Raw genomic sequence first — 25,210 nt, 5'->3', positions numbered from 1 at the left:
TAAAAATCAGTCTCATTAGTTCAGGAAACATATATTCCCTTTCACCAATTAGTGCTGCATCAGAGAGTGCCAGAAATGCGCACAGAAGCAAGCCCAATCCTGCACAGCACTGCTTCTGCTACAAGACGTATATCTACTGACTCGTGGCTTAGATGAAGTCAAAGAGGACGTAGATATACTGTAGTGGTTAAAAAGTACTAAAAAAATTATTTTGAGTATTTTCTTGTTTTGTGGTGGTCTAAAAGGCATCGTATTGACAAGATATGAAAATGATCACCCATGAGAAAAAAAATCTGTTTTCTGACTTTTCTGACTACATCCACGTTAAAGGAGAATTCCACCCAGCTTTCTCTATGTACATTTCACAGCACTGTCACTCTTATGTTCCTGTCACAATTTATGGTGAAGATATTGGATTCTGAAATAATGCTACAGAGTGTATTTTTTCACTATGAGCTGAGAAAATAAAAGTATATTTAATGGTAAAAATCAGTCTCATTAGTTCAGGAAACATATATTCCCTTTCACCAATTAGTGCTGCATCAGAGAGTGCCAGAAATGCGCACAGAAGCAAGCCCAATCCTGCACAGCACTGCTTCTGCTACAAGACGTATATCTACTGACTCGTGGCTTAGATGAAGTCACAGAGGAAGTCGATATACTGTAGTGGTTAAAAAGTACTAAAAAAATTATTTTGAGTATTTTCTTGCTTTGTGGTGGTCTAAAAGGCATTGTATTGACAAGATATGAAAATGATCACCCATGAGAAAAAAAATCTGTTTTCTGACTTTTCTGACTACATCCACGTTAACCAGCCGGGCGGTATGGACGAGCTCAGCTCGTCCATCACCGCCGGAGGCTGCCGCTCAGGCCCTGCTGGGCCGATTTTCATCAAATAAAGAGCAGCACACGCAGCCGGCACTTTGCCAGCCTCGTGTGCTGCCTGATCGCCGCCGCTCTGCGGCGATCCGCCGCGAGCAGCGGCGAAAGAGGGTCCCCCCAGCCGCCTGAGCCCAGCGTAGCCGGAACAAAAAGTTCCGGCCAGCGCTAAGGGCTGGATCGGAGGCGGCTGACGTCTATGACGTCACTCCACTCGTCGCTATGGCGACGATGTAAGCAAAACAAGGAAGGCCGCTCATTGCGGCCTTCCTTGTTTATTCTGGGCGCCGGAGGCGATCGGAAGAACGCCTCCGGAGCGCCCTCTAGTGGGCTTTCATGCAGCCAACTTTCAGTTGGCTGCATGAAATAGTTTTTTTTTTAATTTAAACAAAACCCTCCCGCAGCCGCCCTGGCAATCTTAATAGAACGCCAGGGTGGTTAAAGGAGAATTCCACCCAGCTTTCTCTATGTACATTTCACAGCACTGTCACTCTTGCTTTTTCCATCTCTCTCTCTCTCTGACCCTTATGCAATTAACTTTTTCTACAAGTTTTCTACTAAGTGATGTTTTCAAACTTGTTAATTAAATGCCTTTTAATCCACCGGCAAGCAAAAAAAAATAAATACACAAAATAATTTTGATAGTACTTTTTCACCTACTTTTTGGTACGTTTTTCCATTGCAAAATGCTGAAAAGTTATTCTAAATCGAAGATGAAAAACTATCATTCTGGAGAAAACACAAGAGAAAAGGGCCCCTCTATTATATCTCACTTTCTCTTTACACCTACTTTCTGTACCACCTAGGCCTCTTCATTCCCCCAGTCCTATCTCTTCCTACTATAACTAAGAAAGAACTGTTAATAACTAATTACACTAAAACTTTTGGTGGATGGTTGTGCAAATTTTAATAATCATACTCTATTATTCCTTTCACATTTTGGAATATTTTCCACTCACAGCATTAATTAAATTATTTAGACAATTGAATACATTGTTCACCACTTTTACTTGAGGTAATACTAGACTTAAATAAAAGCTAGCTACTCTACAGCACCTCAAAGCAGAGGATGGTTTAACCATTTTTGACTTATTTTGATACCACCTACCTAGTCAATTGAAATACCTCTAAAAATGGATTTCCATAGGCCATATGCAAGATGAAGGACAACAAAGAAGAAATAAATTACAGAACAAAGAAATCACAGAGGAAAGAAAGAAGGTTTTTTTTCTTTTGCATTGATAAAGATCTTTTATTTTTTACTCTAGGTAGGAAGCAAAAATCCCTATATTTATTTAAAAGAGGGGCATCTGAAATATCCTTAGTAAATGAAGCTCCCAGATGCTGACTTAAGCTGGGGGCAGAAGGGAGATGGGGACTTTTTACCTGCTGTGAGCAGTAGAAAGATTCTCACCCATTTGTCTTCACATTTGATAGGAAAGTTGGCTTCCTAGAAGCATGAAAGGGATCACTGAATAGGGAAAATAACTTGCTGGGTGATTAAATCATCTAAGTGTGTTTTTTCCCAACTGGTTGGGTGCTCCTCTAAATACAGTTGAATTAAGTGATGGTCTTTTGGCAAATTTTATAGCTAACCAGCGCTTATCACTGGCAAGTTAAATAATTGCATAGGGCTGTAATGAATAGCGGAGATGCCGCCGCGTGGGCAAGCGGCATGGCGGCTATCTCCGCGTCTCAGCCGGCGGCTTCTGCCGCGCGGCAACATGCTGCTGGTTCGCCTGGTCCTTCTAGTTCACACAGATTGAGAGCTACGCGTGCGCACGCGCCAGGCGACAGGACCTTTATGCTAGCAGAAGGGGAGTCAGCTGATCATGCCGATCAGCTGACCCCAGCTAGGTTCCGGATTGGCTGAGAGACTGGGGCGGCGCTGTGGAGCGCTCTGGGTATATATAGGACTTGCCTGTCAGTTGTAAGTTGTCTCCTGTTGCGAAAACTTACGTGTGAGCACTCAGACCCCAGTCAGATCTCACAGTGTGTTAGAACCAGCCGGAGCTGGGAATTCACACTTAGTCAGATTCCGGTGATAGCCTTTATAGTATTATTGTATTGTTACATTGCTACTGATCATCTGTTAGACTAGTTCCCAGGTGTTGAGACCAAGGACCTCACACCTAAGACTAGGATATTGTTACATTGTTACTGATCATCTGTTAAACTAGTTCCCAGGTGTTGAGACCAAGGACCTCACACCTAAGACTAGGAGATTGCTACATTGCTATTGATATATGTTAGACTAGTTCCCAGGTGTCGAGACCAAGGACCTCACACCTAAGACTAGGATTGATATATTCTGTTACCTGTTATGATCTCTGGCTTTCCTGACCACTCTCCTGCTTACTGATTCGGTACCTCCGCCTATCTGATTACCTGTTGCCGACATTGCCTGTACTCGGATACTGAATCAGTCTTTCTGTCTCTGTACCTTATCTGTCCGTGTGTTGCCGACTTCGCTTGTCTGACCTTTCTGGCTGTCACCCAACCCTTGGGTGATCAGCCTTACTGCACTATCTGTGACACTTGCTCGTCAGGTGTTCACCAGCTGCAAGCACAGGCTGAGGGCCACCTGCTCCTCAGAAGACCATCTTGCAGCTCAGCCAGTGGTCTCTATACCTTAGGAGTCCACTGGCTGCAGTACAGTCTGATTCCCTGCTCCACAGGAAGTCTCTGGCTGCAGTCCGATCATATCTCTCATTCTATCAGTTATCTCTCCAGCAGTCCAGTCAGTGGTCCCTGCTCCTCAGGGGTCCACTGGCTGCAGTACCATCTGATTCCCTGCTTCTCAGGGAATCCTCGGCTGCAGTTCAATCATAATCACTCACTTCACCAAATATCCCCTTTGCAGCCAGTCAGTGGTTCATACTCCTCAGGTGTCCACTGGCTGCAATACAATCTGAATTCCCTGCCCCTCAGGTAATTCTTGGCTGCAGTACAATCTGTATTTCCTGCTCTTCAGGAGATCATCTGGCAAGCCCAGACAGTGGGACTCTGCCCCTTCAGGGAATTGTTGGCTGCAGTAGTGTCTGTGTCTCCTGCCTCACGGGAGATAACATCTCTGATTACTGTTGCACCAAACACTATATCACATTGGGTGTCCTGTGTCTAGCTATACTAGCATTATTGGTGATCCTGCAGATCACACATAATCGGGTATAGCATCTGTATTATTGGTGATACTGCAGATCACCAATAATCAGAAAAAATCTGTGTTGCTGACACCAATCGTTACAAGGGCCCTATGTCAGATCTTCCTAACTTGGAGCATCATCTACTGTATGAACAATCTCATATGCCATATACTGTAATTCTCAACTGAGGAGATCAACTTTTTATATTACATTCAATTATGTGCAGGGCATGTTAATTGAACAGATTTGGTTTAGTGAAGAGGTTCAAACATACATTTATGCATATAAATATTTTTGAACAGTTGTTTTGAGCAAATACCACCTACCAGTGTAAACCCTGTGCAGGCAAATAGCACTTCAAATCCACTGTACACAAAGTAAGGGGCCAAGCAACGTAAGCGGTAATCCCGGAGATGTTTAAAGGGTAGTTGGAAGATGTTCCCCCATCCTATACTGCGAAGGTCAATCTCTTCAGTTGGACGATATGCTGAGCCACAGAGGACCAGGAACTGAAAGACAAATAGAAAATAATTCTATGTGAGGAAAAAGGGTTTCAGCACTCCAGGATTTCTTGTGCAGGAGACTGGACTATCCTTATGATCCCTTGGCTTTCTGTTGTGCTGTGTAGTGTACACAGGGGGCATACTGGCACTGCTATTCAAAATGTATTAGAAATTGTAGTCAGGGCTGGCACTACCATAGAGGCAAAGGAGGCAATTGCCCCAGGGCCCCAGAGCATGTAGGGGCCCCCAGTGGCTACAAGAGGAAAAACATTTTTTTCAAAAAGACCTTATAGTTTTTGAGAAAATCGATTTTAAAAATTTCAAAGGAAAAAAAAATACACATTTAAAAACCCGCCGACTTTAATGATTAATAGCAAATCCACCTTAAATGCTAGAAACCCCGAATTTGCAGGATATGTTAAGGAGATCATTGGGAATAAGAAGAATTTTTTTTTTCAAAAACACCTTATAGTTTTTGAGAAAATCAATTTTAAAGTTTTGAAGGAAAAAAGGTTACTTTTAAATGCGGTAAATGACACCTTTAGTAGCAAACCTAACAGTAGTGTAATTTTACATGTATCAAAAGAAAGAGCAATACATTTTCTGACGGGGTTTCCAGGCGGTGGAAACTCCTCCGCAGCCGGAGTGCTTTGGCCAGGGATCGCTATACAGCTGCAATATGGCTGTATGAAGATCCCTGGCATTTTTTCAAATTTTCACAATTTTTTTTTGGGGGGGGGGGGGGGGGAGGGGGAGAAAGTGTGGGAATTAAAAAAAAATTATGTGGGGTCCCCCCTCCCGAAACTTTTTAACCCCTTGTCCCCTATGCAGGCTGGGATAGCCAAAATGTGGAGCTCCGACTGATTGGGGCTTCACACCCTGACTATACCAGCTGCAAAAAGGTCCCTTAATGCAGATTTTTGTTCCGGGGTATCTGTTGGGGGGCCCCCCAGGTTTATTTTGCCCTGGGGCCCCATTGTTGCTGAAACCGGCCCTGATTGTAGTAATCAGAGTAAGCTACATGCGGCTATGTGGGCACCAGGTCAAAGGATCCCCACAAAGGTCTGTCACACTACAAACACATCACCCGGCACTTCAAAGGATACCAGGTAAATTAAGAGCGCACGCTACATTGACACAACCACGCATAGCTGACGAGCGTGTTACATTTTAGTGAATCTGCCTCATTGACTCGCTTTTCCTATTGGTATGAACTGAAAATCTTCCTTTTTGAAATTTAAGCAGCAATCAGAACCAAACAGTTATTCTAATCTTACCCAATCTTCCCAGAACTTAAACTTAGAATTTTGGCTGATGTTATACTCAAAAAGTAATTAAGAACGGTCAAGCAAATCTCTCAAATTATGAGCTCACCAGCAGCATAGACAGGAGTGCTGCCCCCATGAGGACACTCTCTACATAGATAAGACTGATGCTGGGTGGCAGGGATTTCAGTACAGTGGTATTGAACCCTTTTGGGAGGACTCCACTATCCATTGAGGCACCTATAGGATCAAAAAGAGTTTGACATGTTATACAAATATAAGTCAAATGAAAAGTAACATACAATCGTACATGCTTACATGTTCTTTGGCTGGGACATTTTAACGGACAAGCCAAAATACATGGATAATTCATGCTGACACGGGTACCTTATCATTAAATATCTTATTTACCTCTTGAGGACTGCAGGGCTGGTACCTTCTATGATTTACAAAATAATACAAAATTTTTTTACAGAGATGCCCAGTCTGCATCCCACTGCTCCTGAGTCCTACACTATGCTTTGTGATAACCTGTGTTGTGTAACTCCAATATAGTCCTCCTCAACAGCTACTTATTGCTGTGCAGGCTTAACAGAAAGGGTGACCAGAAAATGCAGCTAAAAAAGCAAGGTTTCCTTTTAAATGTGTTTTAGGCATGTACAGCCTCTGAGACACTGGATATGATTTATACATTATATAGCTATTTAAGTGTATATACTATTTTCTAATTAGTTTCCTTTAAAGATACACCACAATGACATATAGAAAAATGTAGGAATTTATTCAGGATTTCAATTTGATGTTTATTTTTCTGGTTTCAGTATCAGAAACCATTCCAGTATTCATATATTGTTGTATAATGGTATGTACCACTGTCCTCTAAGTGATATTTAGCCTAGGCTATTTAGTTATGCATCCTTCTGCCCCAGAGCACTCTGAGAGGGCAGGTGTTGTTTCTGCTCACTTCCGAACAAACACAATAAATAAACAGTGGAAACAGCAGTGGCGCTCCTTGCCAACAGTACAGATGTCGCCACCAGGGAAAAATGTGAGAATGTAAATGAGGGAGAGGAAATATAGTTTATAATGGACAAACATTGACTAAATCATTTATAATTGATCATTAAGGTACATTCAGCAAATCACTCCTTTTTAAGTATGCAATTACTTATTTGCAATTTTCCAAACTGACCAAGGATATACAGTATATTTTTGGGAGGCCTAACATAACTAATTAGAGAATGTATACTTACCGCATTTCTTCACTTCAGAAAGCGTGTGGTTATATGGAGAGAGGAACTTGCTGAGGAAGAAGTACACAGGAAACTGAGATAGGATAAAACTCAGCTGTGGGGAAAAAGAACAGCATTAAGGCAGAGTAGAGTAAACAGTATGTTTTATACAAAAATAAGCAGAGTTTTTAAGCCGTCAAGACCCGAAAATCAGTAAAGTTCAATGGCAGGTGCAGTGATGTCTGCAAGTGGTGTCCTCTCTCCTTTTCACACTTCCCCTGCATCCGACTCCCCCCAGCCCCCTCCCCCCTCTGTGTCTTCTCATTCTGATGGGGAAATAGATGAGGAAGCCCTTCCAGCAGCATTTCCATAGGGTGAATACTGGCAATACATGGAATAACCAGCTGGAGTGGCCACACACACAGGGTGCCCTGTTTATTTCCCCATCAGAGTGAGAGAACACGGATAGTGGAAGTCGGGACTGAGGGGCAGCGTGGAGAGATGAGAGGACATCGGGGAGGGTTGAGGAGCCTGGGGACTTGCAGACACCACCGCAGCCACTGCTGAACCTTACTGATTTTCTGGACTTGCAATTATCACCGTAGCTGCTGTTGAACATTACTAATTTTTGGGACTTGGCTGGCCAGCTCTCAAATCATGTTCTGGCCGGCCACAGTCTGACATGTACAAATTTTTCTCGTATGGGCTGCACTTGACGCCCACTTGGGGTCCTGCCTGGCCAGATTCCCAAGAGGCCAACTTCAGAATCTGGCCGTAACATACCGGTATACATTGGCAAGTCCAAAACCTATACTCAAAATGTTAAAATGCATTTAGAAAAAAATAATTCTTAGCAAAATGTACCACCCAAAGAAAGCCTAATTGGTGGCGGGAAAAACAAGATATAGATCAATTCGTTGTGATAAGTAGTGATAAAGTTATTGGCGAATGAATGTGAGGTTGCTCGGATGCATAAGGTGAAACAACACTGAAGGCTGAAGTGGTTATAGGACCGCTATTGTAAAATGTAAAATAAGTTAAATGCACTATACATTTTTTTTTCTATGTTGCTGTTACTTTCAGTAGGAATTCAAAAGCTGATAGATCTGACATATTTTGGACTATGTAGTCCATTTTCTTATAGGGGATTCTCAGTATTACTTTTATTCTTTACAACAGCACTCCCTGGAAAAGATCATTAATTTGCCCACTATTTTGGAAGTTGGACTGAGCAACAGTGGTTCAAATGGACCAGTTATGGTCAGGCATTCCCTGAGTCTGACCATCTTTGATGGATGTACAATCCACTGGGCAGGCTGTGTACTGTAGTGATACTGGAGGAGTCTGCAGAGCGAGTTCTGCCCCCAACCTCTCTAACCCTCCCCAAGTGCTGTGCACTGTAGTGATGCTGGAGAAGTCTGCAGAGCCCCGCCCCTAGCCTCTCCACCCCTCCCCAAGTGCTGTGTACTGTAGTGATGCTGGAGAAGTCTGCAGAGCCCCGCCCCCAGCCTCTCCACCCCTCCCCAAGTGCTTGTTACTGTAGTGATGCTGGAGGAGTCTGCAGAGCCAGTTATGCCCCCAGCCTCTCTACCCCTCCCCAAGTGCTGAGTACTGTAGTGATAGTGGAGGAGTCTGCAGAGCCAGTTCTGCTGCATCAGAGATGGACAGAGTGAGTGTAATAAGCTGAGGCTGGGAGCACACTCATCTGTCAGTTTTCTTTATGCATTTTCAGCACACCATGTGTGTCCGTATGTATAAAAAAACATACACGTTTTATCACAGAAGCTAATGTAATTGATAGAGAAAATGTGTGCAGTGCTTCACTGATGTCTGTTTTTATCTGCATGGGGAAAACACATTCACGTGTGCACTAGCCAATTGAATAACATTGGTTCTCAGTTTACCTGTGCAGAAAGCGAGGGGGAGTTTCACAGGGGGGCCCAGTGATTTCTAGTTATGCCCCTGCTCAACCTCATAGGGTTCCATTGTTCTAGCACTTTGCTAATTGCCAGCGATCAGCAAGCTAGTGGGTCCTGACCCTAAGGCCCCTTTTACATTGGCACGCTGCGTTGGCCTATTTGGCAGCAGGCCAACGCTACGCCAGTGCAAGTCTATGGGGCATTTCATACTTCATACAGTGCGGTGCGTTCTGCCAGAAGTGTCTAATACACCGCTAGAGCAACAACGCATTGCTAGGCAACATGTGCAGCAAACCGGAAGTCATGTAAGTCTAAGGTGGCATTCGCGTTGCGGGGTGCATGCGCGGAGGCGTATTTTTTTTCAATACACTTCTGCGCAATTTGAATTCTGGTCACAGGAAGTGATCGCTAAAGAGCCTCACTTCCTGTTTGGCCTGCAGTCAGAAAGTAACCTGAGAGGTCAAGCAGGGCTAGAACGATCAGGGCATGACTGGGCGGGCCCTGGGACGGACTGACCAGGCACATTCAGCTACCAGGTGTGAATAAAAGGTGGAGTGCCTGAGGGGTATCTTCCCCCAAGCAATATAAGGCATGGCAGGAAAATGTTCTCTCTCTTTGCCTGAATAGGATACAGCTAACTCTCTCTTCTAGGATACAGGACACTCTCGCAGGCATGGTAAGTGTGACCAGTGACCTTTCAAAAATTAATGCAACGGAGCCATGATGGCCCATCTTATTTAGAATTCTTAATATTCAAAACAAAACTGATCACTGTGCTCACGGTAATGTCTTAGTACACTATAAATGTATTATACGCTACAAAAATGACCGTCGCATCAACGGGCACAATTACAACAACCCCTCTATGTAAAATTACTTTACGCATATGAAGTATTTACCAACTCAGGGTCATTTAAACGTTACACAAAGGGCCGGTATAGTTGGTTATATGCATCGAACCATATATCTGTAAGAAATCCAAACTTACGTCCATCCACACCAGGCAGAGCGCTAGCTGCAGGTCGGGGGGTTAGGGCCACATCAGGTTACAAAGTTGGAATTTGATTCTTTTTTATATGCACCCAAACCCTCCGGAGCACTAGCCGCAGGGGGAAGGGAAAAAAGCGATGACACGGTTTAAAAAAAAATAAAAATCGGGAGATGGGAGTCATGCAGGTTTCAGTCATGTGTCTGCCCACACCCCTGGTGCCCATTATACATACATATACCCACACTTGGCAGAGCGGTAGCTGCAGGTAGAGGAGTACGAAGATGGAAATCTGAGCCGCGCTCTGTTTGAGGGCGGGCATTCGTACTTGTAGCGGCAAGCACGAATGCTGGTGGCGGGTCCCTGACTATGCCAGCCTGGACGAAATCGAAATGAGAAGTACACACCATGCTTGGTGAATGGAATAAGGCATTTTATGCTAGGAGTGCATAGTGCTGGTTATGATATATGGGTGCCGTGGAGGAACGTAATGGCACAATGGTTTCTGGGTCATTAAACTAGATGGCTTAAGGGTGGGTCATTGACTGGTTAATGGCACCATTCTCGTCACTGGCGAGGTTTCAGTGGCATAAAGTTTAATGGGCGTCACTGGCGAGGTTCAGTGGCACAAGGTTTTAGCGCAAGCCGGTGGTTGGTACGGTGACATTCACGAAGAGGAAAGGCATTGTCAGGGGACCTGTCAGAGCGCGGTTACACAAGTTATTCTTAATGTTTAATGCATGTTAATTTAATTTTGTTCTAGATTGTATTATTCTGTATTAAAGCTGTGGCCTTTAAACTCTAATTGGGTGTCACAGCTTTATTTCAGGTAAATGGTAAGGTCCGCCCCGTATGGGCCCTGCCTGGTCACAGAGATTACCACGCACTGCCGCAGCAATCTTCATCTGCTCTTTTGGCATTGCGGTGTGGTCAGCCTATCGCACCACACCGCTACTACCCCAGGTTGGCAGAGTGAAGCCGGCCTAAGGCTTTGTATTACACAGCATTCAAAGCATTTACTTCATTTTCATTACTCCTTTATCCTTGTTTTCAATCTCTGACTATCCTATATCACTTTGAATGGAGCAAGGATATTCCTGATAAAGTCAGAAGACAAAAACCCTTTATGCTGTATATACATTTTGCTGTGCTAAATATTTCTGAAAGTGGTATTGTCATCCACTGTATTTTTCCACTAAAATACTAAACACAGTAAAAAATGAATATGAATCACTATGAGACTGCTTTGATGTCTTTTGAATGCATATTTGCACATCACTGAAGCTTACTGATATTAATGTGGGCTGCAGGACAACTTATCTAATGTACTCTTAAGAAAAGCAATTAATTAGCAAATAGAGGACATAAAGTTGCTTTCCCCCCCCCCCCCCCCCCCCCACACACACACACACACACACACACACACACTGCCGGATACTTTTCTGCCTTGTTTATACAGTGTATAGACAGACAGCTCTGAGTTTTATCCCACTTTAAAGAGACACTGAAGCGAAAAAAATAATGATCATTGATTTGTGTGTGTTGTACAACTAAGAAATAAAACATTAGGAGCAGAGACATAAGTAGGATGTTGTTTCCAGTACACAAAGAGCTAAGAAATTCCAGTTGTTATGTATGCAAAAAAGCCATTGAGCTCCACGACTTTCAAAGTCGCAGAGAGCTCTGTGTTTTGAAGCTTATTTACTCAAGTGTAAGTAATTGTATCTTCTTTTTCTCTGCTGAGTAGGAGTTCAAAAGTTCACTGCTGCTCTGCAAAATCATTTAGAATGCTGAGTAGTGTATAAACTGCAAATATCAGAGAATGATGCAATGTTATAAAAAAAAAAAAAAAAGACCTATTTAACTGAAAATAAAAATATAAGAATATTTTCTTTTCTACTAATGTTGTAGTAATTATCCGTACTACACATACAATTCATAAGATCATTTTTTTTTTTTTTTTTACTTCAGTGTCTCTTTAAGAAGAAATTTTTGTTTACAGAGCCTCCAGGTAGCACAGAACAATCTTATTTGGAACTCACATGAAAGATGGCGTAAAAGATGGTTTGAAATATGATGATGTATTTATGGCTGGCTCCTCGCGGTAGCCGTTGTCGTTCTCTGACGTTCTCCTCTTTATAGTTCACAAATTCACAATACTTTTGAGCCATCCTGTAATCACAATGTTTATTGTTAAATGATTCTGCTTTGAACATACCAGATGGAGGAATTTTCACATTAGCAGCTTTTTAATATTTGATGCTAAGCTCCAGAGGAAAATAAATGTCAGTTTTAGGCATTGTGGTAAGGGATTATAACCTCTTTTGAATTTTATTGCTGCTCTGTGTCCCATCTTTTTATCACTTCCTGTCTAAACAGGAAGAGGGGAAATCTCTCTCTGGGGTTGGAAAGAAAGCAACAAATAATTTTTATACGGAATCTTGACTAGCACCATTTCCTTTTCCCTGGACTACCAGTTTTATATCAAAAGTTTTAGTGACAAGAAGTGAGAAAAGTCCTCTCTATTGAGGAAACTTTCTACGATCAGTATATACAGTGGCTTGCAAAAGTATTCGGCCCCCCTGAAATTTTTTCCCATTTTGTCACATTACTGCCACAAACATGAATCAATTTTATTGGAATTACACGTGACAGACCAATACAAAGTGGTGTACACGTGAGAAGTGGAACAAAAATTATACATGATTCCAAACATTTTTTACCAATAAAAACTGCAAAGTGGGGTGTGCGTAATTATTCAGCCCCCTGAGTCAATACTTTGTAGAACCACCTTTTGCTGCAATTACAGCTGCCAGTCTTTTACGGTATGTCTCTACCAGCTTTGCACATCTAGAGACTGAAATCCTTGCCCATTCTTCTTTGCAAAACAGCTCCAGCTCAGTCAGATTAGCTAGACAGCGTTTGTGAACAGCAGTTTTCAGATCTTGCCACAGATTCTCGATTGGATTTAGATCTGGACTTTGACTGGGCCATTCTAACACATGGATATGTTTTGTTTTAGACCATTCCATTGTTGCCCTGGCTTTATGTTTAGGGTCGTGGTCCTGCTGGAAAGTGAACCTACGCCCCAGTCTCAAGTCTTTTGCAGACTCCAAGAGGTTTTCTTCCAAGATTGCACTGTATTTGGCTCCATCCATCTTCCCATCAACTCTGACCAGCTTCTCTGTCCCTGCTGAAGAGAAGCACCCCAGAACATGATGCTGCCACCACCATATTTGACAGTGGTAGAAAATTCACACCTCCACACCCGTGTGTCAGTCCAGGGCTCCTGGAACTGAATGCCGGTGCTGGTCTCTCACAGGTACACCACTCCTGTGTAGAGCAATGGCAGAGAAACACAAACAGAGACCGCACTCAGAAGGCTAGTTCAATCACTGTATTGAAAAATCAGAGCAACAGAGGCACACAACATTTCGGGCGTAGCCCTTCCTCAGGTGTGATATTTGACAGTGGGGATGGTGTGTTCAGAGTGATGTGCAGTGTTAGTTTTCCGCCACACATAGTGTTTTGCATTTTGGCCAAAAAGTTAAATTTTGGTCTCATCTGACCAGAGCACCTTCTTCGACATGTCTACTGTGTCCCCCACATGGCTTGTGACAAACTGCAAACGGGACTTCTTATGCTTTTCTGTTAACAATGGCTTTCTTCTTGCTACTCTTCCATAAAGGCCAACTTTGTGCAGTGCAATAGTTGTCCTATTGACAGATTCCCCCACCTGAGCTGCAGATCTCTGCAGCTCGTCCAGAGTCACCATGGGCCTCTTGATTGCATTTCTGATCAGCGTTTTCCTTGTTCGGCCTGTGAGCTTAGGTGGACAGCCTTGTCTTGGTAGGTTTACAGTTGTGCCATACTCCTTCCATTTCTGAATGATCGCTTGAACAGTGCTCCGTGGGATGTCCAAGGCTTTGGAAATCTTTTTGTAGCCTAAACCTGCTTTAAAATTTTCAATAACTTTATCCCTGACCTGTCTGGTGTGTTCTTTTGACTTCATGGTGTTGTTGCTCCCAATATTCTTTTAGACAACCTCTGAGGCCATCACAGAGCAGCTGTATTTGTACTGACATCAGATTACACACAGGTGCACTCTATTTAGTCATTAGCACTCATCAGGCAATGTCTATGGGCAACTGACTGCACTCAGACCAAAGGGGGCTGAATAATTACGCACACCCCCCTTTGCAGTTATTGATTTGTAAAAAATGTTTGGAATCATGTATGATTTTCGTTCCACTTCTCACATGTACAACACTTTGTATTAGTCTATCACGTGGAATTCCAATAAAATTGATTCATGTTTGTGGCAGTAATAACAAAATGTAGAAAACGTCAAGGGGGCCGAATACTTTTGCAAGCCAATGTATATACATATATACATATATACATATATATATATATACATATATATATATATATATACATATATATATATATATATATATATATATATATATATATATATATATATATATACACATATATATACACATATATATACATATATATATATATATATATATATATATATATATATATATATATATATATACATATATACACATATACAGTGGTTTGCAAAAGTATTCGGCCCCCCCTTGAAGTTTTCCACATTTTGTCATATCACTGTCTGCCACAAACATGAATCAAATTTATTGGAATTCCACGTGAAAGACCAATAGAAAGTAGTGTACATGTGAGAAGCGGAAAGAAAATCATACATGATTCTAAATATTAAAAAAAAAAAAAAAAAACTGCAAAGTGCGGTGTGCATAATTATTCAGCCCCCTGAGTCAATACTTTGTAGAATCACCTTTTGCTGCAATTACAGCTGCCAGTCTTTTAGGGTATGTCTATACCAGCTTTGCACATCTAGAGACTGAAATCCTTGCCTATTCTTCTTTGCAAAACAGTTCCAGCTCAGTCAGATTAGATGGACAGCATTTGTGAACAGCAGTTTTCAGATCTTGCCACAGATTCTCGATTGGATTTAGATCTGGACTTTGACTGGGCCATTCTAACACATGGATATGTTTTGTTTTAAACCATTCCATTATTGCCCTGGCTTTATGTTTAGAGTCATTGTCCTGCTGGAAGGTGAACCTACGCCCCAGTCTCAAGTGTTTTGCAGACTCCAAGAGGTTTTCTTCCAAGTTTGCCCTGTATTTGGCTCCATCCATCTTCCCATCAACTCTGACCAGCTTCTCTGTCCCTACTGAAGAGATGCACCCCTTGAGCATGATGCTGCCACCACCATATTTGACAGTGGGGATGGTGTGTTCAGAGTGATGTGCAGTGTTAGTTTTCTGCCACACCTAGCGTTTTGCATTTTGGCCAAAAAGTTCCATTTTGGTCTCATCTGATCAGAGCACCTTCTTCCACGTTTGTTGTGTCCCCCACATGGCTTGTGGCAAACTGCAAACAGGACTTCTTATGCTTTTCTGTTAACAATGGCTTTCTTTTTGCCACTCTTCCGTAAAGGCCAACTTTGTGCAGTGCACGACAAATAGTTGTCCTATTGACAGATTCCACCACCTGAGCTGTAGATCTCTGCAGCTCGTCCAGAGTCACCATGGGCCTCTTGACTGCATTTCTGATCAGCGCTCTCCTTGTTCGGCCTGTGAGTTTAGGTGGACGGCCTTGTCTTGGTAGGTTTACACTTGTGCCATACTCCTTCCATTTCTGAATTTCCATTTCTAGGCTACTAAAAATACATACTTTTACTTGCAAAAACAATCACCTCCATGCAGAGCCAGATCATCCACAAGGCAAACCTAGGCAGTTGCCTAGGGCCCGGAGAGAGTCTAGGGACCTAGGGTCTAGGGTTTATGCTAGCCCCCACCAAATCTTACTAAAAAGCCATGAGGGAGGAGAGCGGGTGCTCAAGTAAGACTCAAGAGGAAGGGTCTGAGGTCACCCATCCCAGCCATCCTGCTAGCAAACGTTCGCTCCCTCCCGAACAAGCTAGACGAGCTACTACTACTACTTGGCAGCAAACCCTCCCTCGAAGGCAACTCACCAGTACTCTGCTTCACAGAGACATGGCTAAATGACAACATTCCGGACAACTCCCTCAACCTACCAGGCTTCAACCTTTTCCGTGCAGACCGTGACCACTCTCTCTCAGGGAAAAGAAAGGGTGGAGGAATCTGCTTTTACATCAACGCCACCTGGTGCTCCAACACATCCATCCTGCACAAATGCTGCTCCCCAGATGTTGAGTTCCTACTCATCAACTGCAGGCCTCTGTACTCGCCCAGGAAATTCACCTCCTATGTCCTTGCAGGCGTCTATATCCCCCCGGATGCGGACATCAAGAAAGCCCTAGGTACACTCAGCGACTCCATATCCCTGTGGGAAACATCCCTTCCGGACTCCCTCTTCATTATCCTAGGTGATTTCAACAGTGCAAACCTTTGCCAGGAGCTCCCCCGATATAAGCAACACATTACCTGCGCCACCAGGAATACCTACCCTGGAACATTGCTACACGGTTCTCAAGGATGCGTACAAGGCCACTCGCCGGGCTGCCCTAGGTAACTCTGGCCACTGCCTAATTCACTTGATCCCCACCTACAGAAGGCTCCTCGAAACCTCCAAGCCAACTGTCAGGACTGTTAAGAAGTGGACAGAGGAGGCTAAGGGTCAACTACAAGCCTGCTTTGACAGCACAGACTGGTCAGCCCTGGAGGCTCCCTGCCTAGACGAATGGACGGAGAACGTCACCTCCTACAATCAGCTTTTGCGAGGAGTCATGCATCCCGACGACGACCATCAGAGTTTTCCCAAACAACAAACCCTGGTTTAACGGCAGGCTACGCCGACTTCGGAGGATCAAAGAGGAGGCACACAAATCCGGAAACCCAGGGGAGTTCAGGGAGGCCAGGAACACCTTGAATCGCGAGCTGAAGGCGGCCAAGAGAGACTACTCAAACAAACTGAGACTGAATCTTCAGTCTAAAAACTCGCGGGAGGTGTGGAGAGGTCTCAGGGCAGCCACTAACTTCAAGCCACCTCGCCAGCACACACTTCCAAGCATCGCACTAGCCGAGGAGCTCAACAAGTTCTATTGCAGGTTTGAGCATCAACCCACCCACACCGTGGACCCAGCACTCACTCCTCCATCCGGGGATATTCTTCCCACCTTATCTCCCCATGCTGTCATCCCCCTCATGGCACCGGTAATAGTACGGGAGGCTGATGTATTATGGCACCTCCAGAAGCTCAACACCAGGAAGGCTTCTGGCCCGGACGGCATATCCCCATCCTGCCTGAAAACCTGTGCAAGCCAGCTAGCCCCAATCCTCACCGCCATCTTCAGCAAATCCCTATCGATGGGCAAAGTTCCTTCCTGCTTCAAACAAGCCGACATCATCCCAGTCCCCAAGAAGCTAGGAGTCACAGACCTAAACAATTACAGACCTGTTGCCCTAACCCCAGTCATTATGAAGACCTTCGAAAGACTGGTTCTCTCACATCTGAAGGGCCACACCGCCACCATGATGGATCCCCTGCAGTTTGCATACAGGGCCAATCGGTCGGTGGAGGATGCCATAAATATCAGTCTTGCGCTCATCACAGAACATCTAGATAATCCCAACACCTACGCCAGGATCCTGCTTCTAGACTTCAGCTCCGCATTCAACACCATATGCCCATACATTCTGCATGACAACCTGGCACGACTAGGTGTTGACCCCACGCTGTGTACCTGGATCAGGGATTTCCTCACCAACAGGTCGCAGCTAGTGAGGATGGGCGGATGCTCCTCCAGCGTAAGAATCACCAACACAGGTGCCCTGCAAGGGTGTGTGCTGTCCCCAATTCTCTTTTCCCTGTACACAAACAGCTGTACTTCATCCGCCGACTCTGTCAGGGTCATTAAGTTTGCGGATGACACCACCAACCTGGGGCTCATTGGTGAGGACGGGGAGCATGAATATCGCATGGAGGTTGAGCGGATCCACAGGTGGTGCAAGGATTACAATCTCGTACTAAATACAGCAAAAACTGTGGAACTGATTTTTGACTTCAGAAGGAGCGCTCCGTCTCCTAGTCCGGTCTACATCGATGGTACTGAGGTCTCAAGGTTCGGTTTCTGGGTACCACCATCACTGACAACTTGAAGTGGGATGAAAATACCACCGTAACGCAAAAGAAAGCCCAGCAAAGGCTGTTCTTCCTCAGGCAGCTGAGAAGTTTGGAATGCCGCGGGAGCTAATGACTAGTTTCTACTCTGCCACCATTGAGTCGGTCCTCTGCTCCTCTATCATTGTCTGGTACTCTGGGGAAAATGCAAAGGACAGACGAAAACTACAGAGGGTAATCAGTACTGCTGAGAGGATCATTGGGTCACCCCTGCCCCCCCCCCCCCCCTGGACCTCCTCCACTCATCTAGAATGAGGTCCAGGGCCAACAGAATTACTCAGGACCCTTCCCACCCTGGCTGCTGCTTCTTCGACAACCTCCTGCTAGGCCGCCGCTATAGGACCATTCTCACCAAAACCGCCAGGCACAGAAATGCCTTCTTCCCTCAGGCGGTCCTCCTACTCAACTCAAGCTCTCTCCCAAAAGACACTGTCTAATCTTCCATAGCTGCCCAGCGGATGAAAACATGCCTATAGGCGGGCCCCTGCCAGTTTATTTTACAGAATGTGTATGTCTATTTTACAGCAGCTCGTCTATCTGCACTATGAACCGAGTTGTAGTTAAATTGTTGTTATTGCTGTTTTTGTATCTAGTATCTATACCATGTTATTGTTATCATATTGGCACTACATTCCAGTTAAATGTGGTCGTTGTTGTTTCTTAGCTACTATCTGTACCTGTTGATGCTACTAATTTGCACTACCATGCACTTTGCCAATTGCCATGTGTCCAAAAATAATTCCAGGTGCGGCATCTGTCGTACTTGGCGAATAAAGCTGATTCTGATTCTGATGTCACCATCAGCGGTGGGCAAAATATGCTATCTTGACTAGGGCCCCACTTCACCTTACTCCATTTCTGCCTCCGTGGGAGTTATACAAACGTTAGGAATTTAGAAAACTTTATTTATTCCCCGCCTACTCCTGTAAATGCAGAGACAGGACTCTTTCAGTGAGTGCCCTAGTTTAGGCTAAATGAAGGGGTCTGCCTTTACTATTATCACAACCATTCAACTAAGTATAAACTGAGAAAGGCACCTACAATATGATAATGATAAAAAAAATTAACACAATTGGGAAAAAAGCCACTTACCTTGCCAAGAAAGACCACATACCATGAATGAACAAAAATGAAACATAAATAAAGAAGCAAAGTTACACATCCACAAAACACATTGTTTAAATTGTTTTGAATAAACTCTTTGGCAACAGTTTTGGGCAGCGGCGTCGCTAGGGCCTTTGATCCGGGGCACCGGCCTGGAACCTGTTGCCATGGTGCCCCGGATCGATTGAGTGGCAGGAGAGGGCACTGGGCGGAGCAGTTAAAAACTCACCTTCCTTCAGATCGACGCAGGCACAGCTTCCATGTGCTTCCGACTTCCTCCCCCCTGCGTCCTTCGCCTTGGTTACAGCGCACCCTGTGATGACATGACACAGGGGGCGCTGTTACCAATGCGAGGGACGTCTAAGGAGGAAGTCGGAAGCACATGGAAGCTGTGCCTGCGTCCTTCTGAAGGAAGGTGAGTTTGTATCTGCCCGCTCCCCCCCCCCCCCGCCCAGTGCCCCCTCCTACACTAGGGGAAGCTGCCTATATAATCTATACTGGGGACAGCTGCCTATCTAATCTATACTGGGGAGAGCTGCCTATCTAAACTATACTGGAGGAAGCTGCCTATCTAATCTATACTGGAGGAAGCTGCCTATCTAATCTACACTGGGGGAAGCTGCCTATCTAATTTATACTGGGGGAAGCTGCCTATCTAATCTATACTGGGGGAAGCTGCCTATCTAATCTACACTGGGGGAAGCTGCCTATCTAATTTATACTGGGGGAAGCTGCCTATCTAATCTATACTAGGGGAAGCTGCATATCTAATCTATACTGGGGGAGGCTGCCTATCTAATTTATACTGGGGGATGCTGCCTATCTAATCTATACTGGGGGAAGCTGCCTATCTAATCTATACTGGGGGAGGCTGCCTATGTAATTTATACTGGGGAAGCTGCCTATCTAATCTATACTGGGGGAAGCTGCCTATCTAATCTATACTGGGGGAGGCTGCCTATCTAATCTATACGGGGGGAAGCTGCCTATCTAATCTATACTGGAGGAAGTTGCCTATCTAATCTATACTGGAGGAAGCTGCCTATCTAATCTACACTGGGGGAAGCTGCCTATCTAATTTATACTGGGGGAAGCTGCCTATCTAATCTATACTGGGGGAAGCTGCCTATCTAATCTATACTGGGGGAAGCTGCCTATCTAATCTATACTGGAGGAAGTTGCCTATCTAATCTATACTGGAGGAAGCTGCCTATCTAATCTACACTGGGGGAAGCTGCCTATCTAATTTATACTGGGGGAAGCTGCCTATCTAATCTATACTGGGGGAAGCTGCCTATCTAATCTATACTGGGGGAAGCTACCTATCTAACCTATACTGGGGGCACCTACGTATCTACAGCCAAGCAAAGCCCCAGGGCCCCAGCAAAGCAGAGCCCTCAGCAATGCAAACCCCCATCCTAGCTGAGCCTCCTGGTCCCAGCTCAGCAAAGCATACAGCCAAGCAAAGCCTAGAAAAGTCCCCAGCCCAGCAAAGCCCCCAGCGAATTGCCCAGCAAAGCCCCAGCAAGTCACCTAGCAAAGCTAGGCCGGCTCAACATCACCATCAGCCAGGCCGGCACAGCATCACCACCAGCCAGGCCGGCACAGCATCACCACCAGCCAGGCCGGCACAGCACAGCATCACCACCAGCCAGGCCAGCACAGCATAACCGCCAGCCTCGTACAGCACACAGGCCAGCCAGACGAAGGCAAGACAGAATCCAGGTGAGGGGCTTATATATATGAAATACTGCCTATTGAATATATAAGTTACGCCGCACACTCGTTCCCTCTTGGTGCCCAAGGGTGCCCCGGATCTCGCAGGAACCTAGAAACGCCCCTGGTTGTGGTATATGGCCTCTTTCGTAAGTGTCTCCTACAATCCCAATTGTACTTGGAGTGCCTCTCTCAGTTTATCCTATCTTACCTGTTCAGTTGTTGGTTTTTATATTCACGTAACTTCCTTTGCTGTGTGATGAGGGTTTGATATCTATCTCTCTCTCTCTCTCTCTCTCTCCCCCCCTCACACATCTGCTCCTCCCTTTGCTCTAGTGTGACATATACCTGCTTTGATAAATGATGAACACACACACACACACACACCTCCATTAGCTATAGTTAGATACATAGCATGATTCATACAGACAGTGCAGGTTTGTAGTGGAGTTGTGATTTTCTTAAAACATATCTTAATTCTTAATGACAGGGATACAAAACCTTGAGGGCCCATTTCCATTAGCCTTGATGCGTTTTCCCGCATGCAAAATTGGACAGGGAAACACAGCCTATTGAAATCAAGAGGCTGCGATCTGATTTGCATGGACAGGAAAAAAATCGGACTACATGCTGCATAAAAACACATATCACATATCAGGCACCCTCTAGCAGTGCATTTTACAGGTCCTAACACCATTATCATTTTTACATTTTCTGGTCTTGCTTTCTTAATTGCAGATCGGCACAAACTATCCTTGCCTGCCACAATACTGACCAGGAGCCCTGTTGGCAGGTATTTGAATTTACCACCAGTGCAGTGCTTTCTATTGGTCCATGTAACTACATTGGAGGACATCTACCCTAAAGCTAGGTTTTCGCTCAAACCAATCAAGGATTATAGTCTCAGATAAAATCTGTATGAAGCTCTGTTCCTCTGAGATCAGGGGCGGATCTAGGGAGGGGGGGGGGGGCAAGCAGTTTGTTGAATTCTTAAAAAGGCGGCAAAATTTGGATGGGGAATGGCAGTTTAGGCGCCAAAACCTGACCTTTAGGAGCCAAAACCTGACCTTGCCCCAGGCGCAACTTGGTCTAGATCCGTCCCTGTCTGAGATAAATATGTCTACATTAAAAGGTGACATAAGGGAGGGGGTAAGGTTCAGATTATCGACTTTGCCACTTCATGTGACAAGCAGGAAAAGGGAATATCTCAGGAATGGGACTTCACAAGTACAGCTTATTATGCTTCAGAGAAGAACATACAAATAATTTTATATAAAATGGCATTCAGAGTTTAGGTACACCTAAATAGGATATTTTCAGCACTTACCTGGTAATATAATTGCCTATGGATGCCCAGAAGGGGACAATCATGATTCCGATGACAGTCGCTGATGGGACAAGTGTGTAGTATCTCTCCCAGTAATTGGTGGAGACAAATAAGGCATAGATCCCAGAGGAGAGGAACAGCATCCATTTAGTACCAAAAAATCTGAAATAGAAAAGCCAGTGTCTTCAATGTAAAGAAGTATTCACATCACCATGAATGCTAAGCATATTTTATCAGTGTCAGCGCCAAGGTAGAAGGCGACCGCAGCCGAGAAGGACAATGTCCATAAGTCCACACAAGCAATAAATTGTATATTTATATTTTATCCACCCTCATGGTCAGTGTCATATTAATCCTGTATACTGTACATTTTTATTGTTAAAAAAAATCCTGTTTATACTATATGTTTGTTAAAATGACAATGTGTATGCAATGAAAAGACCTACAGGTGATTGAATGTGCCTATGATAAAATTTGGAGAATTGTATTATTTAGTATAGGATAACCGCCAACAGGGCCCTGTAATATGCATCTTCACTTTAGTTTCTGAAACTGTGCTTCACGGCTAAAACATCTCACTACAAGCTCATCAATGTGATTGGTGCTTCGATAACCAAAACAAATGAAATTCTTTGTAAATATTAACCTTTTCCCACACTCGCCCCAGTTTTTTCATAAAAAGATTAACTTAAAAAAAACATGACATGTGGTTTCTTATTGTAGGCAGGGTAGTGTGATGTGCTTATGGATTTTTTTAAACACACTAGAGTGTGTATGGGAGGGTATAAGTGCCTCACTACATAGTAAGCAGGGAGGAACTATAGCTGCAGTGCTAGCTGCAAAGAGTTAATCTCTCTCATTCATACACAAGCGACTGACTTACTGTGCATGAAAGGCAATACTCACGAGGGCACATCACGGCTGCACTCGTGCATGAAGAGGAGCACAGTTGCAATTACAAGTCAGACAATCTTTTGTTAGATTTGTTTTCGGAAGTCCTCGTGCGGCAATGGTTGGGGTCAAGAGGACGTAGGAAGCCTCTGTAGAATCCAGAGTCTTCCCTCTTCTTAGATAATACAATTTTCAGAGGCTTCCCTCTACTTTTTTGTTTTTTTTGTCGCCTTGCCTCGGGTACACTTTAACCACTTCCCCTCCCCCGGGACAAGTATCTACATCACTGCAAAATCCCTCAACAGCTCTCAGGAATGTAGATACTCGACACTTCTGCTCGCTCCTGCACTCGCTCCCACGCGTGTTCTAGCAGCCAATCGTTAGAGGGGAGATGAATGAATGGGAAGGCAGTTCTCATTCATTAATCTAAGCCCCCATGTCAATGATCACCAGTATCAATGATAGTATGCTAACAGGAAATAATGTGCTAGGACATCTTGTGGCCAAATGGTAAAACTACACCTAAAAACATTTTTTTTTAATAAAAAAGACCTACATATAATTTTAAATTAACTCCTTACCTCCCACACTCTCCCATAAATACTCAAATAAAACTTTTGTATAAAAAAAAAAAAAAAATTACATAAATACTTGGGAACTGAACTTTTTTGATATGTAATGGTATGTCAAGCGGCTATATTACTGTTTTTTTAAATGATGGGCTTGTAAATAGTGATGGACACAAAACTAAAAAACACACCTTTATTTCCAAATAAAATACTGGTGCCATGCATTGTACTAGGGAAATATTTTAAACATTGCAATAACTGGGACAAATGGGAAAATATAATGTGTGGGTTTTATCCACAGTAGAACGTTTTATTTTAAAACTATAATGGCCAAGAACTGAAAAAATAATGATTTTTTTTTCATTTTTTTTCTTATTATTCACATTAAAGTACAAATAGAATAAAGTAATTCTTAGCAAAAAGTACCACCCAAAGAAAGTCTAATTAGTGGTGAAAAAAACAAGCTATAAATAACTTCAGTGTGATAAGTACTGATAAACTTATTGGCAGATGAATGGATAAATTAAGCAAATCCATAGTGGAGAAAGTGTTTAGACAACCATTGACAGAGAAATAATTCACAGACTAATTAAAACAGTGGCAAACTATCCAAGCGCTGCCACAGTATAAAGAGGAATTTAATGTTTTAATGAATTAGGTCAATAACCAATGAATCCATAATCATATAATGAAATATGTTCTCCTGCTAGCTCTGCTCCTCAGTGCATTACTGTATTCTTCTCAGACAGCTATCCCTGTCTGTACAGCTCATTCAGAGAGACAAGCAGCTGCAGTTTAAGTTATTGAGACCTGTCATCTGCAAAAGATAAAAACTACACACAGGGTTAACAGATATAGGGAGAGGGATTCCCCCCTCCCCTCATGATTCACTGGTCCAACACCCTCCATCAGTGAATTGTGAAAGGAATTTGATAACATGACAGGAAGATATAAGCAGGTGGTGATATATAGCAATACTTAGGAACACCTAGACAAGCTATTCCCATACCAGTTTAAAAAAATATGTTAATTGATATGCTATTAGCAATCATATATTATATATCATAGATATTGATTTGTGGTGTCTCTCGATCTTTTAATTGGTTTTAACATTGTATAGTGCTTTTTGTGAAGTTGTTAATAATAAAATTGTGATACTCTTGCTATAATTAATGGTGTGGTGCTAATTATGGTCATAATCCTAGTTTTTACTTGTTTCATAGTGACTGAGCACACACTTATTTCCCACAGTGTTGCCGGAACCTATTTTGTTTGTGTGTTAATTGATCAATGCAACCATAGGAAATTAGGCCTTGTTTGAATCAGTTTGCAAATTAGTCTGTTTTGCATAACTCCCCAAACTGGGACATTTTAGTGTTGGCAATGGTGGCAAAAAACTGCTAGAAGTCACATAATTTGGCAGCTGAGAGCTACATGCAGCAAGATATCCATTTATTGATTTCAGGCCACTGATGTATATAATGCAACAACACTACATCATTAACTGA

General features: G+C 43.6%; 1 protein-coding gene across 1 annotated transcript in view; it reads right to left on the bottom strand.

The window, feature by feature from the left end:
* The window catches only part of LOC137536146 (protein unc-93 homolog B1-like), a 65,596-nt gene that overhangs the window by 12,597 nt on the left and 27,789 nt on the right, over positions 1-25,210 (bottom strand). Inside the window, exons 5-9 of the mRNA XM_068258223.1 lie at positions 22,243-22,404; positions 11,975-12,104; positions 7,047-7,140; positions 5,903-6,033; positions 4,352-4,534 (exon numbers count right to left, since the gene is read on the bottom strand). Of these exons, the coding sequence (XP_068114324.1) occupies positions 4,352-4,534; positions 5,903-6,033; positions 7,047-7,140; positions 11,975-12,104; positions 22,243-22,404 (700 nt within the window). The remainder of the gene's footprint in view (positions 1-4,351; positions 4,535-5,902; positions 6,034-7,046; positions 7,141-11,974; positions 12,105-22,242; positions 22,405-25,210) is intronic.

Source organism: Hyperolius riggenbachi, chromosome 10, assembly GCF_040937935.1.
Source record: "Hyperolius riggenbachi isolate aHypRig1 chromosome 10, aHypRig1.pri, whole genome shotgun sequence".
In the NCBI taxonomy this organism is placed as follows: domain Eukaryota; kingdom Metazoa; phylum Chordata; class Amphibia; order Anura; family Hyperoliidae; genus Hyperolius; species Hyperolius riggenbachi.
The sequence above is the reverse complement of the archived record's forward strand: the minus strand, read 5'-3'. Positions and strand labels throughout refer to the sequence as shown.